General features: G+C 50.8%; 1 protein-coding gene across 5 annotated transcripts in view; it reads right to left on the bottom strand.

Annotated features, from left to right (window-relative positions):
• The window catches only part of Gpr137b (G protein-coupled receptor 137B), a 42923-nt gene extending 27259 nt beyond the window's left edge, over window positions 1-15664 (bottom strand). For 2 of the 5 annotated variants that reach the window (XR_015439447.1, XR_015439448.1), the window contains exon 1: window positions 15141-15664. Coding sequence is in view for 2 of the 5 variants with exons in the window: in XM_021266382.2 (XP_021122041.2) it covers window positions 15141-15509 (369 nt within the window). In the remaining 3 variants the exon portion in view is untranslated. The remainder of the gene's footprint in view (window positions 1-15140) is intronic. The other 3 variants (XR_015439449.1, XM_021266382.2, XM_004854614.4) reach the window with 3 other exon arrangements.
• Window positions 15665-16209: the final 545 nt, after the last annotated feature.

Genomic DNA, 16209 nt, shown 5'->3' with positions numbered 1-16209 from the left:
ATTCCTGAAGAGCTCTCCCATCATCACAGACCCCACATCAGCAATCACACTCATCAGTGGTCCTGAGTCAGAGTAAGGAGAGGTGAGAATGTGAACAGGAACACGAGGGAGCCCCAGACCCTGTCCTCACTCAGGCCCACCTCCGACTTCCGTAACATGGCACACAGAGGACTCCAAGCCAAATCACGATGGGGGAGCAGGTATTCCCACAGGTTGCAGAGTAAGCACTGCCCCCTTTTCGGCCTCCTCGGGGCTCTGCAGGTGGGCCGTGCAGCTATATGGAAGAATTGTGTAGTTTCTAGCTAGGTACCATAGTACACATATTGTAATCCTAGCTACTTGGTTGGCTGAGGCAGAAGGATCACAAATTGGAGTTCAGTCTGGGCAACTCAGTGAAACTCTATCACAAAATAAAATACAAAGGGCTGGCAATGTAGCTCAGTGACAGTACCTTCCCAGCATGCATGAGGCCCAGAGTTCAGCGCCTACCACCAAGGAAAAAAACAAACCAGAATTATGTAGTTTCTGACATGACTTCATCTTTGCCCTAAACCCTCTTGGGAGTAGGTAAGAGGCAAGAATTTACACCATAAAAATATTAAACTCTTACAACCTCTGATAATATGAGAGAAGGCACAGTACCCCTGACATGGGCTTTCAGGCTAGGCATGTCATCTTTGGTATTTCCCTGCCACCCTGAAGGAGAAACGTTACTCACAACCTCTCCTACAAGCAAGGTATGAATTAGTATCTGATCCCTAAGTTCTGCTACAAAATAACAATCCTCCTGTTAATATTTGAGGATCTTGCTTTTAATCATTGCAAAACTTCTTCAAATTACCAGAGGAGGAGAAGAAAGTACACTATTTTTTAAAAAGGTATCTGACCTTAGCTGGGTATGGTGGCACCAACTACTCAGGAGGCTGAGGCAAAAGGATGGAAAGTTTGAGGCCAGCCTGAGCAATTTGTCTCAAATTAAAAAATAAAAAGGGCCAGGCCAGGGATTTAGCTCAGTGGTTCCGCCACGTACCCCACAAGCACAAGGACCGGAGTTGGATCCCCAGTAACAACAAAAAAAATTAAAAATAAAAAGGGCTGGGTGTAGCTCAGTGAATGAGGACTTGCCCTAGGTTCTACCCCCAGCACCAAAAACAAGTTTCCGACCTTGTCAGGGAAAAGAACTCAGGTCCTTGCGCTTGCGGGGCAGATGGCGGAACCACTGAGCTAAATCCCCGGTCCCACTACGCCCACGCTTACCAAGCAGTGTATGGCTCCCAGCATCACCCAAGAGGGCTTCAGGGGAAGGTGTGCCTGCCAGGGCCAGCCAGGGAGCCCCCTGCTGTGCACTCAGCTCCATGCAAAGTGCTGTCAGCAATGACAGAGACATCATGACCACTTGCCTATGAATGCCCCAAATGTATCTTTATGGCAGAGTAGTACTCCACTGTGTATAAATACATTTTCTTTATCCGTTCATATGTTGACGGGATATACTGTATACGCCATTTCCAAGATCTAACAATTATAAACTGTGATGCTATAAACATGGATATGCATGTATCATTGTAAGATGATGCCTTTAACTCTTTCAGGAAGTTATGTGGAAGAGGAATAGGTGGGAATAGGTGGGTCAAATGCAATTTCTAGTTAGTTTTAGTTTTTTGAGGACTCTCCATGCCGATCTCCAGAGTGGTTGTACTAGTTTACATTACCACCAAGAAGAGGTTTAGAAGTTATAGAAGGGTTTTTCCCCCTAACAGCCTCACCAGCATTTGTTATTAATTTCTTGATGATGGCCATTCTTTCTGGAGTAAAATGGCATCCTAATGTAGTTTTAATGTTAGGTATTTAGTAAAAATCACTGAAAAATGAAAGAAAAGAAATGCATGACCAGTCTGCCTTCCATGCAGCTGCAGGCCCACTGGAGAGGCAGGAGTCCCACAAGCAGCACCCAAGGTGTTGTTCCACAGGTCCCAGGTGAAAAAGGCATAGCACTGGCAAGTGTGGGAGTGACCTGCCATTGGATTAGGGCTGTGCATTGACCCTAATCCACCGTACTCTCTCCTTTGCCCTCCTGTAACCAAGAGCTGTGTCAGCAGCAGGTGCTGTGGGGCAGAGAAGAGCCAGTGTTCCCATCTGAGGCGGAGCCCAACCCTGGCAAATCACCCCTCGGCGCTCTAACCAGCCAAGGGTGGAATCTTCCCCTTTGCTGAGAGCTGCAACAACAGGTGAACGGTTCTACCGACAGAGTAGCCCAGCTGCCCCACACCCTTGCTCCGCCGTTTCCTGCAGTCCCTGGCCCCACAGCTCTGGCCACACACTGGAGTTGGCTGGTGGCCTGAGTGGAGTCAGGATTGGGGGGAGGCAGCCTCCAAGATGTTCCAACAGAACTGAAATTCATAATAAACATTAGAAATAAGACCATGTGATCAAACTTTAGAAACTGTCAGGAAAACTTTTTTTTTCCTGTAATAATCTCAGAGCCCTTAAAAGGCCAATATGCCTTCTTCTTGTGAGGCAGGGTCTTGCAAAGTTGCCCAGGCTGACCTCAAACTTTCAGTCCTCCTGCCTCAGCATCCCACGTGGCTGGGCTTAGAGGTCCTTAAAGTGAATCCTTAAACGTGAGTTCCTTAAAGTAGCATCTTAACTTCTGGCATTTGAAACTAAATAATACATGTATGAACTGACACCATGAGATACAATATGTGTCTATACCTGTGTCTATATAAATGTGTCTGTAATTTCAGTACAATTTTTGCCCTTGTTAATTAAAAGGCATAAATGTCTGAACCAAGTTTTCAAAAGAAAAATAAATTCAAACTCTCCTCTTCACTCTTATGGTCTTCCAAGGCGCTTCATCAAAGACTTGATTAGTGTCCCAAGCTGGAGCTCCGGCCTGCCAGCACCTCTTATCCAGCTGCCCATCTCTGTCAGCCCCTCGCTGGCTCCCACTGACCTTAGCAAGAGCTCCATCCAGAGGAGGCGAAGGCTTGGAAGAGGGTGGAGTGGATTAATGACTCTTCCATATTTTACAGACCTGCTGAGAGCGTTGGGCCCTCCTGCCCAGAGCAAAACCCAGACAGACAAGAACAGGAGAAGCTGGCCCATGGGAGAGGTTAAGAGACCAATGAGGCTAGAAAACAAACCATCTTGACCATCAGGGGTTCAACCCAGCTTGAGGAATACTGAGTACCTGACCCTGGGTTGGATTAAGGAGTTGTGGAAAATAAAGAAAAGGTGGCCCCTAAACTGGAGACACATACCGTCAGATGTGTCTGTAAATCACTACCAGTGGAGTCAAGAGATGGGGGGGGGGGTTGGACAGAGGAGAAGGGAGGGGAAAGTACAGGGATCCATGGCAGGGGAGGGGAGGGGAGAGGTGGTGTGCGCAGGCAAGGTGGGGAAGCAAGCAGAGGTGAGGGGAAGTCTGAGGACATTTGAGGAGGTCTGGGGAGGTGACTGCACCTGTGTCTGCAGAGGGGGAAAGGGCAGGGGATGGGTTGCTCAGGCAGGAGGAAGTGGGAGCCCGAGTCAGTTCTACACTCAACTCCTCTGTAAAATGTGTGCTGGTGACAGGCAAAAGAGGTCTTTCAAAGGTGCAGAGCCCTGGTTTTAACAACTAGGAGACCCCAGCAAGGCCCTGAGAAGGGCCCAGGCAGGGACAGGGAGAAGGTCTGATAGGAAGGAAGCCACTGGGCCAGGAAACTGAGACGGCAGGAGGGACTCCGGGAGTATGGTAGGGGACAAGGGATTGCGTGGGTGGTTGGGCCACAGGTTCCCAGTGCTTCTTGGTAGATGTGATCAGGAACTGAGCAGTGAGCAGAGGGCCTGGTCTCCTCCCTAGGACCTTCATAGAGCTTTTCCAGGGTCCCAGGGTGGAGAGAGTGCTGGCAGGTGGGGGCGTCTCATCAAAACTCAAGGTCAGCCCTGAGAGAAGTGCTCTCACTTGGCAAACTCCTTTTGATCTGAGTGTCATTTCTTCTGCTCCTCAAAGCCCTACCTAGCACCTCAGCAGGCCCTCACACAGGCCCACAGGGGCACAGAGAGGCCTGGCTCCTCTGGTAACTGCTGTGGCTCTGAACTGCAGAGGAGGCGGTGGGGCCAAGGAGACCCAGCAGTTTCCCACACTGTCCCCTACACTGTGGCCGACCTAAGGTCCTTGGAGGTCACCCATGCCCTCCACCCCACCCTTCCAAGTGACGCAAGAGGCCCAGAGCTCTGCAGGTGACATAGTGGTTTCCGCAGAAGTGGCTGCTGAACTCTGGCACCCACCCCTGATAAATCAGTCTGCTGACGCAGCTGCCTGTCCCACCCTGCCACCAGTTCCCAGCTGCTACCCCACAGTCAATCTTACTCATGTCATACTGGCTGCTGCTGGCAGAGAAGTCCAAGGCTGAGCTTCTGGGTTGTAACCACATCCCCTTGTGCATTCAGTGAAACCAATAGGAAACCTCTGCTGTCCCCGAGGGCAAGTGGGTGACTCAGTGAAGCTAGCTCAGTGCTTCCAGCCTTGCCACGGATTTGGAATTCCTTTCTGCAGCAGCTCCGCTTTGTAAGCCCCCTAAAACACAACCTTCCTAGGGGCTTCACGCCTGTGCCCCAACCTCCTGAAACATTTCCACAGGAAAGGACAGGCAAGGGGACTGCACAACCCCCACCCTCGGTAAGACTGCATCTCTCATTTCCATGCTCCTGGGTCAGCCTGTGGGCTGCGGCCTGAGGAGATCCTCGGAGTGACTGAGGGGTCTGTAACTGTGCACCAAGCACAGACTCAAGACCGAAGGAACTGCAATGTGCTGAGTTTTTAAATGCACATATGCAAACTCCTATGGAAATGTTACAAGTCGAAGGTAGATTAAAATTTTTTCTTGCTGCTGGATTGAACCCAAGCCTCATGCTTGCTAGGCTAGAGCTCTGCCACTAAGCTACACTCCCAGCCCCTTAAACTTTATATTATAAAATATTTCAGCTGGGCATGATGGCACACACCTATAATTCTAGTACTCTGAGAGGCAGGAGGATCACAAGTTCACACCCAGCCTGGTTAACTTATCGGCTTAACAGTACCCTGTCTTAAAAAATAAAAAGGAGCTGGGGATGTAGCTCAGTTCCATCCCCAATATCACAAAAGTGAATGGATGGATGAATGAACATGTACACACAGGAAACAGTATCATAAACATTCATGTGCTCACTACTCAGTCCTGTCAGCCTGAACACTGCAGATTTGCTCCAACTTTCTTTTTAACAAATAAAAATGGTACAGTTGCCCTGAGCCAACCCTCCCTGGTTCCATTCCCTCCCCAGGATAATCACTACAAGTCCCTTTCCCACAGTTAGGGTTTGTTTCAGTACTGGGGATTAACTATGGCCTTTGCACTGAGCTACATCCCCAGCTCTTAAACTTTTTTTCATTTTGAGACAGAGCCTCACTAAGTCACTAAATTGCCCAGGTGGGGCTAGAACTAGTAATCCTTCTCCCTCAGCCTTCCAGAGTGCTAGAATCAGATGCATGTGTTGCCATGCCCACCCAGGTTGGGCTAGAACTTGCAATCCTCCTGCCTCAGCCTTCCAGAGTGCTAGAATCAGATGCATGTGTTGCCACACCCACCTATGGGTGTTTTTCTATCCAGGAAAGCTTAGCCCTTTACCAGGTATGTACATATTCATAAACAACATATAGACTGGCCTTGCATGTTCTGCACATCTCATGAAGTGTATGAGCATTTCCCTCAGCCTTCTGCAGCTTGCCTGTTCACCCACAATTATGTCTGGAACACAACTCTAGTTCCTACATTTTCACTGAGGCCCAGTATTCACCACCATCTAAACCAGCCACCAGTGCATATCCATCTCCCATAGAGATACACCAAAAGAGTATACAGTCTGGGGGCTGGGGATTTAGCTCAATGGTTATGCCACCTGTCTCAAAAACGCAAGGACCCAAGTTCAATCCCCGATACAAAACAAAAGAATACATAGTCTGAAGCTGCCTTCCCTGGTTTGTATCCTGGCTCTGCCAATTATCAGCTGTGTGACCCTGGGACAGTTACCCAACCTCTCTGTACAAGTATCTTGTAAGTAAAGTGAGATGGATAACAAGCACCTGCCTTAAGGGATTTTGTGAGACTGAGATGAATTAACATATTCACAATAGGGCCATAATTTGTATGTATCACCCATCGGGTGGATTTCTATTAATTTTATTAGTAAAAAGACTGATAAAAGTGATTAGATCCGTCTGTACCATGGTTGGTTCAAGGACAGTCATGCATGTACCACCAGTGGTTTAAGCGGAGGGAATGTGGTAACTGTGCAGAGTGCCTGGGAAAACACCTGCTACCTGTTAAGTCCTATGGAAGGGTGTGCTGCTCCTACCCTGTTGCTGCTGCTAGGACTGTCCTCATACTGTTCCCAAACCTTGATTCTAAATACACAACTCCTAGCCTGGGGTCACAGACACCTTCTTGACCATAAAAGGAACTGTCATAGCCTCCCCTCTGCTGCCCACTTCCTCACCTCCTGGGGAAATGTCAGCAACTCTAGGCCCTGCCTCTCTGGTGCCAGTCATCCAGTCAGCTGCTACCTGTTTCCCCAGGGCAGGGACAAGGACAGTCAGTGTCTCTGAAATGCAGGAGTCCCTGAAGAACACAGAGCAGCTCCAGACATCTGCTCTGAGGCTGCCTCTCCAAGACAGCAAGGGCAAAGGGTGCCTCTCTGTTGTCATTTTCTTTTTCTTTTTTTTTTTTTTTGGTGTGTGTGTGTGTTACTGGAGATTGAACTCCAGGCCTTTAACACTGAGATACCTACCCAGCCCTTCTTTTATTTTTTGAGACAGGATCTTACCAAATTGCCCAGGCTGAGCTTGAATTTGCAGTCCTCTGCCTCCCAAGTAGCCGGGATCACAGGCATGAACCACCACACTGCCTCTGCTGTTGTCAGTTGCTTTTTTCCTTCCAAACGTCAGATATGGACCACAGGTCCAGGGGCTCAGGACCAGGCAAGTACAGTAGCCCATGCATACTCCTGTGTCCACAACAGGGTTGCTGAGAGGCCTGCTGTGACACCTGGATGATTCTCCCCTGAGGACAGGGAAATTTTGAGGCTCTGGAATCTTTCTGCTCCCATCAAAGTGATCAGACAACAACAGAGGTAATAAGATAATAACATCTTTTGGTAACCAGAAAAAGCACAAAATGATTAACAGAATTCAATCCGTGGTGATTTACAAAGTATCTGGGGCATGCTGATCAATTTAACCAGACCTGCTGGAGTCAAATAACCTTGGCCATCAGAGACCTGTGGGCAGTTCCAGGAAGCTGTTCAAAGGAGGGAAAATTAAGGTATAATGAGGCACTCTTTTCCCTCAATGATGTTCTCTGGACAGCATTCATGATAGGAATATGGGTCACAACTAAACTTCCCATCACTCCAAAGCACTGCAGTCAGTACCAGACTGCAGAGCACAGAGTATTGCTCTCCAGCAGTGTGAGCCAGGCATGCTGATGGCAGTGGGTGTGTGGCAACACTGTGGGCTGACTGCTCAGTATCCTTTCTCTCCTTACCAATTTAACAGAATCCCACACTTGTCTGGGGCAGCATCACCTGGCTAAACTGCTCTCCCTCTCGGATCTCTTCTGCAGCTCAGGGGAGCCATGAGGCCCACTTCCGGGCAGTGGGACACAATCAGCAGTCTACTCAGAACACCTGGCTCCTGGCTACCTCAGCCTTCCCCTTCCTTCCTATTTCCTTGCCCAGAACGTGGGGTTACTCTGGGATGGAGCACCCCCTCTGTGGCCACAAGCTGACAAACATGAAGGGCAAAGTCACAGCGAGGGAGGGGAGCTCCCCAGCCCGGGGCCCCATGTTTCTTACTAGTGAAAAACAACACCCTCTCTGGCTAAGCACATCTGCGCGGCCTCTGTCACATGCACCCCACACCTTCCCCAGGGGCCAGCCTTCAGCACAGACCTCCACCCTGGGAGGGAAGATGGGACAGGGACAATGAATCCACAGCATTCTAAATGCCGCCAGGGCTGCTGTTATGTACAAAAGGAGTGTGTGTGTGTTGAAGCCTTAGTTTTCTTCCTTATAATATCCTTGGAGCTCCAAAGATGAAGTCATCCAGAGATGACCCATATTTTTTTAAAGCCACAGGACCCCAAGAAAGACAGGGAGCATGAGGCCAGCCCTTGTAATTCTGGAGTGCAGTGGCCTGAAGCCATGGAGGGCCAAAGCCCTGGGGATGAGGTGGCAGGGAGTGAGTCAGTCTTCACTGGTCAGACCTCACCTCTGAACCTGGCCAGGGCTGACTTCCTGGCCTCATGCTGACCCACAGAACGTGGAGCCCTGGTCTGTGCTGGGTAACTCGGGGACAGCAAGACCTCCCCTGGACTCTAAACTCCAGAGTCCAGCACATGTTCCCGGCCTTCCTTGCCCTTCTTAGAGCTCTGGGGGATGGCTCTGTCTGGCTGCTCCAGCACTGAAAGCTCTTCTTCAGGCTTGGGTGCTTCCAAAGCCATCCTATGTGAGCCTGCACGCGTGTCCATGAGCCGCACACTTGGCATGCCCCTGCTCAGCTCGAAGCCGACACTCCATGAGTAGTCAATGGTGAAGTGGCACTTAAGTCTTCACTTCAAGACAGAGGCCACCCAGCTCCTGCCACCATTCCTGAAGGGCCTGCTTCCTTCTAGTGCCCCCAGGCTGGCTCTCCTCTCCCCCACCCTCCAGGAACAGCTTCTGCCTGGGAAGCACACTGTCCTAGCCCCTGCTCAGGCAAAGGTGGGTCAGCGGAAAAAGCTCCCCCTGCCCAGCTCAGAGGTGAAACTGCTTGTCCAGCCCAGCCTCCAGGCAGGATCCTCTTTCTTCAGTCTTGTAAGTCACAAGGGTTATAGCCACACAAGGCACTATTATCTTTATGGAGTTTCTTAACTGCTCCTGCTACAATAGCCACTCACTGTTTACCAGCCAGGGCCCCACCCATGATTGTTCCAAATGTGTTTAAATAAGGGAATGCAGAGGACATGTGAGAAACTATGGAGCCAGGCCCAAAGGGCCACAATACAATGTGTGCCATTGCTCACCAGTGTGCCCCTGATCCTGGAGGGCAAATTATGCAAAAACTACAAAGTAAGTTAGCAGTGAAAATGCTCAACAACTCCCCCAACACATATAAAACAACTCTATGCTTCAGAATTAAGAATTCTGAGGTTTCAGACTTTCTGAGGAACCTATGCCCTTGGTGGATGTGTCACGCCACTGAATGATGACCCTGTGTCCTGCCACTGACCAAATGGTCACAAGAACCTTCTCAAGGGGCGATGACATGGTATGACAGAGAGAAGCTCCTCCCTCAAAGACCGGCCTGCTGCCAACTTGCTGTAGGACACAAGGTAAGCCTTTGAGTGACAGCCACTAGAAGAGCAGGGGAACAAGGAAAAGATCTGAGAAAGCCAGATCCTAAGCAGAGAGGTCTTGGGCCATGAAGTCTGGGTCACCCATCTTTGACGAGCTGTCTGTCCCAGGGGAGGGATCACCTGTCCTGTGGGCGGCTATAGGACAGGGGGTGAGAGTAAATCTACACTGTCTTCCATCCTCATGTTGGTCTGAGCCCCAGCTGCCACCATGAACATCCCCAGACCTGGGTGCAGGAGGAAACTGAGGCTCATGCTTCCCACACACAACCTAAGACCAGCCATGAAGCTAACCTGGTCACCTAGAATTCAGCTCCAGTCAGGGGCTGGGGATTTAGCTCAGTGGTGCCACATCTGCCTCGCAAGTGCAAGGTCCTGAGTTCGATCCCTGGTACCAAAAAAAAAAAAAAGAATTCAGCTCCAGTCAGAAAACAATCCCTTATCAACTCAAGTATGAACTCCCACCCCTCAGCAGTATCCAAGCAGTGGCCTGTAGTACTAGGCCCAGGATGATGGGGTAGACACCTTATAGCCCCAACAACAGGCAGCAGCTTTGATCTGCCACTCTTCCTAGTGAACATCTGGGTTTGGGAAACATTTTTATTTCATTGCAATGAGGAGTTTTTTTCTATAATAATATTCAATGGATCTGACCTTTACTTAGGATATAGCATTAAAAGCCACTGGTTTTTTTTTTTTTGTACCGGGTATCGAACTTGAGTCCTTGCGCTTGCGCAGCAGGCAGCGAAACCACTGAGCTAAATCCCCGGCCCTACTGGTTCTTTTTTAAACATAAATCCTCAAGAAAGAATCACAGAAATGAAGAAAGGATTTAGGCGCCTAACTTTCCACTGAAAATATCCCACACTTCAGGTCACCCTCACCACCATGAGCACGGTCACTAAATAACAGAAGCAAACTACACAACAGAGACATTTCCCTCTTCACTGCAAAGCTGAATGAAGGCAGGAATCACATTTGACCTTAACTGGGAGCCTACCCAGTGTATGGCTAACAGCAGGCCCTCGAACACAGGGATGAAATAACTTACATGTCCACCACCGGCCAAAAGGATCAACAAAATGCAGTCTGTCCAGACAGTGGAATTATTCAGACTCAAAAAGGAACCAGGCTCTGCTGCCACGGCAGGATGGATGGACCTCAAAACACCATGCCATCCAAGAGAAGCCAAACAGTAAATGACACAAAATGTATGATCCTGTATCAAGAAACATCCAGAATAGACAAAGGTGCAGAGAAGGAAAGCAGATTGGTGACTGCCAGGCCTGAGACAGGAGGGCAGGCGAGTGACTGCTCATTGGGTTGGATGTGGTTTGTCCCCCAATGGCTCATATGTTGGAAGTGTTGTCCCCAGCGTGGTGGCGGTAAGAGATGGTGGAAACTTGAATGAATGATACTCCCTAAACCTAGAAAGAAGCCAAAGTCTGTCTCTGATTTGTCTGAATTACCGACCCCAGAAAAAACTATCCAATAAAGGTGGGGTGGGAACTTGGAAAACAAACGCTGAGTTTGCCCTGAGCCAGGGTTTAGCAGGCCAAGTCCATCTCAATGCTATTTTTGTAAAGCTTGTAAGCCAAGAATGGTTTTCACCTTGTTAGTGTTATTTAAAAAGAGAGAGAAAGGACACACAATGTACACATCTGGCTCACAGTCCTAAAATACTGCCCAGTGATTTGCCTGAATAAATCACCCTCCTTAGGAGTAAAACTATTTGGGTCCATCTCTCCTTACAGTTAAGACTCTAAACCTGAGCTGTGGAACAAATAAGAGATAAAATATTTATGCACCTTTGCAGACCTCAGTGAATGCCTGCGCCCAGGTATGGCCTGGACTGTCTGCTGCAGCTACTTCTGTCCTGGAAGAACTGGCCACTGGAAGGTCCGGATCCACTGAGCCTCAGATCAGGGAGGGGCTTCCTCCTCCCCCGGAAACACCCAAGAAACACTGCTGGGCTGATTGATGTGGCTCTGAGTCCCATGGCCACGTTATTCCCAGACCCTGAGACCAGTGCAGTGAAATTCTTCTCTGGTCAGCCTTCTTCTGGTTTCCTGCCCCCACTCTCAACTCCCCATCACTCAGATCTCAGCAGCTGGTGGGAGGGGGCCACCTGGAGTGAAGAAGGTGGATTCAGCCTGGGGACAGTGTCCGCTGTCAGACACAGCCATGGGCTGGGTCCCAGAACCCACCTGAGCAATGGAACTCTGCCCCTGCCTCTGCTTGTCTATGGAAAGGCAGGAGAGAAAAAGATGGAGCAAAGCCTGCAGGCGCTAAAGCACATGGGACCAAACAGGGACGCCCAGGGTAACAGCAGTTGGGGGCCTAGATTTCTCATTTCTGAGGACACTCCCCCAGCTGGCTGGGGGTCACCCTGAGGTTCTGAAGCAACAGTAAGAATACAGACAGAATACAGGGGCCTGGAAGTGTCCCCCTCCCAATCTCTTGGATTAGGGCCTGGTATTTGATAAACAATTCTTAACTACCAGAAACCATAGCAAAAGCCACCTGCTCCTACAGTTAGCAGCCTCCCCTTTCCTGGTGGAGGTGGAGATCCAGTTCCTGGATTAGATTTTCGAGTGTCTATCTCCCCATCAGCAGGATAAGGACCACAATGCACTTCAAGACTGGGCATGGGAAGTGCCGAAGCCTGCTGGGTGCCCACACTCCCCAGTTCAGGAGCTACAGTCAGCACTGCTGTCTCACCGTACTCTCCCCACCAAAGCTGGGCCAAGAGTCACTGCCACTTAGCAAAGACAAGAGTTGCAGCTTGGTGGTAAAAGTTACCATGATGGCACAGGGTAGGGCCAGTTGATAGAGGCTGGTGTCCAAGCCTGGGCTTGGGGCTGTCAGGAGATGGCCAATGAGCTCCTTAACTAAGGAGAGAAAAGCAGCACTTCAGTACCAAGCATTCCCTTGAGCCTCCACCACCCTGGGAGAAGTATTACGTTTCAGCTGCCCTAGTGAAACAGCAGCCTCACAGACCAGAATTGGTCACAGACCCGAGGGAAGGGTCAGGATTCAAACCCAGTTTGGCCCACAGGCTCCCTGCTTCTTTCACTTCCAGTGCTGCCTCCTGATTCAGAAGCCTCTGCTGGCCCCACCGTGAGCCTCAGGTTCTGCCCCCATGGGAGCCCTCAGGATGAGCCTCCAGGCCTCACCCTGAGCTCAGCTCCCCTCCCGTGAGCCCTTGGCACCACCTCACAGGACCACAGGACTAACAACTGGTCCCTGCCAGAGCCGTGCAGTGGCATGGGGAAGCACTCCAGGACAGACCGCAGTGCGATGAGCACCAGCTTCCCACAGGCTGGCTAAGGTGCGGTCACGTCCCTCCATCTCTCCCCCACCATCTCTCCCCCCACGAAGAGGGCTCTCTTCTCCATCTCCTTCCTCAACCCACCTGAACACAGTGGCAGGGGTTTGTCATGGGGCCGAAGAAAGGCCAAGGCCACTCCATCCAACCAAATTCAGGAGCCTGGTGTCTGGGTCTCAGACTGGTAATTCCGAGGAACCAAAGTGGCTGGGACCCAGGCAGCCAGGGTGTCATGGAGCCCAGTGCCATAACACACTTCTGCACCCTGCTCTGCAGACAGATCTTCCCCACGCAGGAGCTGCTGCCTGGGCTCCTGGGCATCTGCCCTAAACCCTGGTGGTGGAGGGCACCAAAGTACCTTGGGTTTCAGTGTCCCACCCCACTCAACACTCCATGAAATGTAAACCAGTACAACCACTATCAAGATTCCTCAAAAAACTAAAACTAAAAATTCCATTTGGGCCAGGTACTTCTCTTCTGGATACTGTCCCAAAAGAATTAAATTAACCATATTACAGTGATACATGCACACTAATGCAATTCACAATAGCTAAATTATGGAAGTGGCTTATACGCCCACCAAGAGATGAATGGATTAAAAATACAATTTTATACATACACACATACGTGTATATAAAATGGAGTAGTATTCAGCCATAAAGGATAAATTTGAGTCATTTGCAAGAAATGGATGGATCTTGAGACCATAATGCTATGTAGAATAAATCAGACATACACACTAAATATCACATGGTTTCTCTTATATGAGAAACTTAAAATATAAGTAATTTAAAGAGCAAAATAAAGGAGAGATGGTAGGAAACAGGGAGGTAGATTATGTGGAGATGGGAAGGGGATCTGGGGAAAGAGAAAAGCATGGTGTGGGGGAAGAGGAAGCAAAAATGATTAAGATGAGATATCTATATGTACCAATTCCCCAAGATGACTGTAAGTATGATACATTGAAAACATGTACCACTAAAAAAATTTTTTTTTTAAAAAAGTGACCTGACAGCACTCAGGGTGGGCTCCAATCAAAGGCATTGGAGGACACCCAACCTGCACTTCCCCATTCAGCAGGAAGCTGGCACAAGCCCATGGATGCAAACAACAGATCCTCAATGCTTTATGTCCCGAAAAGAGCCAAACACACCGAGGGCCAGACACACCTTAGCTGCACACGCGCCCCCTCGGAGAGTTCGCAGAAGCAGCCTTGCCATTGGGCACCTCCCCAGTTCGACAGGCTGTGTCAGGAGGTGGTGGGGACAGGACAGGGCATTCCTCAGCCTGCTGGCAGGGGGGCCCTCACCCTACGGAACCAAGGAGCCTGGGCAGGGATGGGACCCTGTGGCCCCAGCAGGTATAGACAGCCGACTGCCTAAAATGGTCTGCAAGTCTAAAAGTGGTCTGAGGACAGGTGATACCCACAATTGCTGGGCTGAAAACTAGGCTGCCACATTGGACTCCTAGGAGCAGACCCATTGCTCCTAAATATAATCCACCAAATAAATTTTACATCTACTACTTTTTAGCCACAAGTATTTCCTTCAAACTTTCAGTGTCTCCCACCATACCAGGGCGTTTCTATGTCTACCTTTTTTTTTTTAAATCAATGATATTTTCTCTTGATAAACAGCCTTTTGCTTGCCAGGGGCTTCTGTCCAAGAGACAGTACTTCAATCAACAGCAGCAGTTGACTCAGCTGGAGCATCCAAGCTGAGTGCTTGGAAAGCTAATGGCAATTAGAAAGAGCAATGATGGCGATGGCCCTGCGTCATGAAATCTTCCCTTCCCTCGACGTTTTACACTTTTCACAGCACTTGCAAAGTGCTTCCCAATTACTGTACTTTCATTAAGTCCACAGGTAAAGAATTCACAGGCTTTCGATTAGCTTGCAACAATACGCCTCATAAAAACACCCTCGCGTGACTGTAAATAAAGAGCACCGGTTAACTTTTACGCCTTTCTTCTTGCGCGGCCTCTCAGAGGAGCGCACACTGCAAGTCTGACCTGTGGCAGCTGGGGAGCTGGGCGTGACCCCACACTGCTGTTAAGCAATCCAGTAGCAGGAGTTAGTCGCAATTTAGGGCTCCTGAGCCAGAGGTTCAAAACATCTTATCAAACCCAGGTTATTGAGAAAAAACAAAGGCGCTGTCCGGCCCCACCACGCCGAGAAGTTAGGCTTTAGGGTGGACAGACCGAGGGGGAACTCCCCGGGGGGCTCGCCTTCCATCCGAACCGGAGGCGCTCGGTACTCAGAACAAGGCGCTGGGTTCCAACCTCGCCACCTTAGGGAAAGGAAAGGGTGACTTCGGAGCAGGGCCCAGGTGGGTCCCCCGGGGCAGAGCCTTTGCCCCACCTTCAGCCTGCAGCAGCGCCCAGGCCGGTGAGCGCCTCACCTGAGCGAAGTACAGGTTCATGAGCGTGAGCGTGAAGAACTGGAGGCACACGGGGAAGCAGTAGAGCAACCAGAAGAGGAAGGGGCCCAGCGAGTTGGCCGCCACGAAGTCCCTGAAGTAGAAGGAGAAGAGCACGGTGCGCAGCGAGGCCCAGCAGAGGCAGAGGAAGAGGAAGACGCTCTGGTAGCTGAGCCGCTTGTGGCGGTAGCGCAGCACCAGCCAGAGCTGCGCGTAGATGAAGGCGAAGAGCAGCGCGTAGAACACGGTGTAGACCACGGTGAGCCCGAGCTTCACGTGCGGGGGCACGGCGGGGGTCAGCGTGGGCGACAGCGAGTCGTTGCGCGCCGGGTCCCACCGTGGCGCCTCCATACGGCCAGGGGCGCCCGCGCCTCATCGGGGCTCGCGGCCGCCGCCCCCGCGGGGTTCTCGGAGCATCGCGCTCCGCCCGTGGCCCGACACGGAGTGCAGAAAACAAGCTGCACTTCCTTCGCCGCACCACATGATCCGCGGGGCGGCCTTTGTCTGGGATTGGCAGCGCCGCGCCCCCGGACCGGCGCCCGCGCAAGGCGCAGCCGCCAAGGCCCCGCCCCGGCCCGGGATCGCGCCCCGCCCCGCACGCCCCTCGACCCCCGCCCCGCGCCCGCCCTGGGGTTCCTGACCTGGACCTCGCGCTTTCTGCTGCTGGTCACTTGTTTTGCAGGAGTTCATTCTTCTATGTAAAAACAAAAGCACTTTGCAGGTTCCTTTTTTCTCTCTCTCTAAAAAGAAAACTTTATGACTCTAGCTGTGAATTGGCTGGCGTCTGAAGTGAAGTTTATTTCTGAGGTCGTTTGCACCCTCACTAGAGAAAGCGGACTGTGCCGCTGGGGGCGGCCCCCTCTCAGGCAGGAGCTGTCTCTGGATCCCCTGGGGTGCTCTCTCCGAGCTGCCCACCGCAGGACCTGTCCTCCCGCCCAACAGATCCAACACCCTGCTCTGCCGCTGTTTCCCAGCCATCCCTTCCAGGCAGAGAAGCTGCCTCAGTGTATCCTGGGTGCCACTTTACCTTTAGGCCGTCAGTGCTGGATTC

Source organism: Heterocephalus glaber, unplaced genomic scaffold, assembly GCF_053883595.1.
Source record: "Heterocephalus glaber isolate CG9 unplaced genomic scaffold, H.glaber_assembly_v1.0 deba00001472, whole genome shotgun sequence".
Lineage (NCBI taxonomy): Eukaryota > Metazoa > Chordata > Mammalia > Rodentia > Bathyergidae > Heterocephalus > Heterocephalus glaber.
This window is presented reverse-complemented; position numbering and strand designations above follow the sequence as displayed.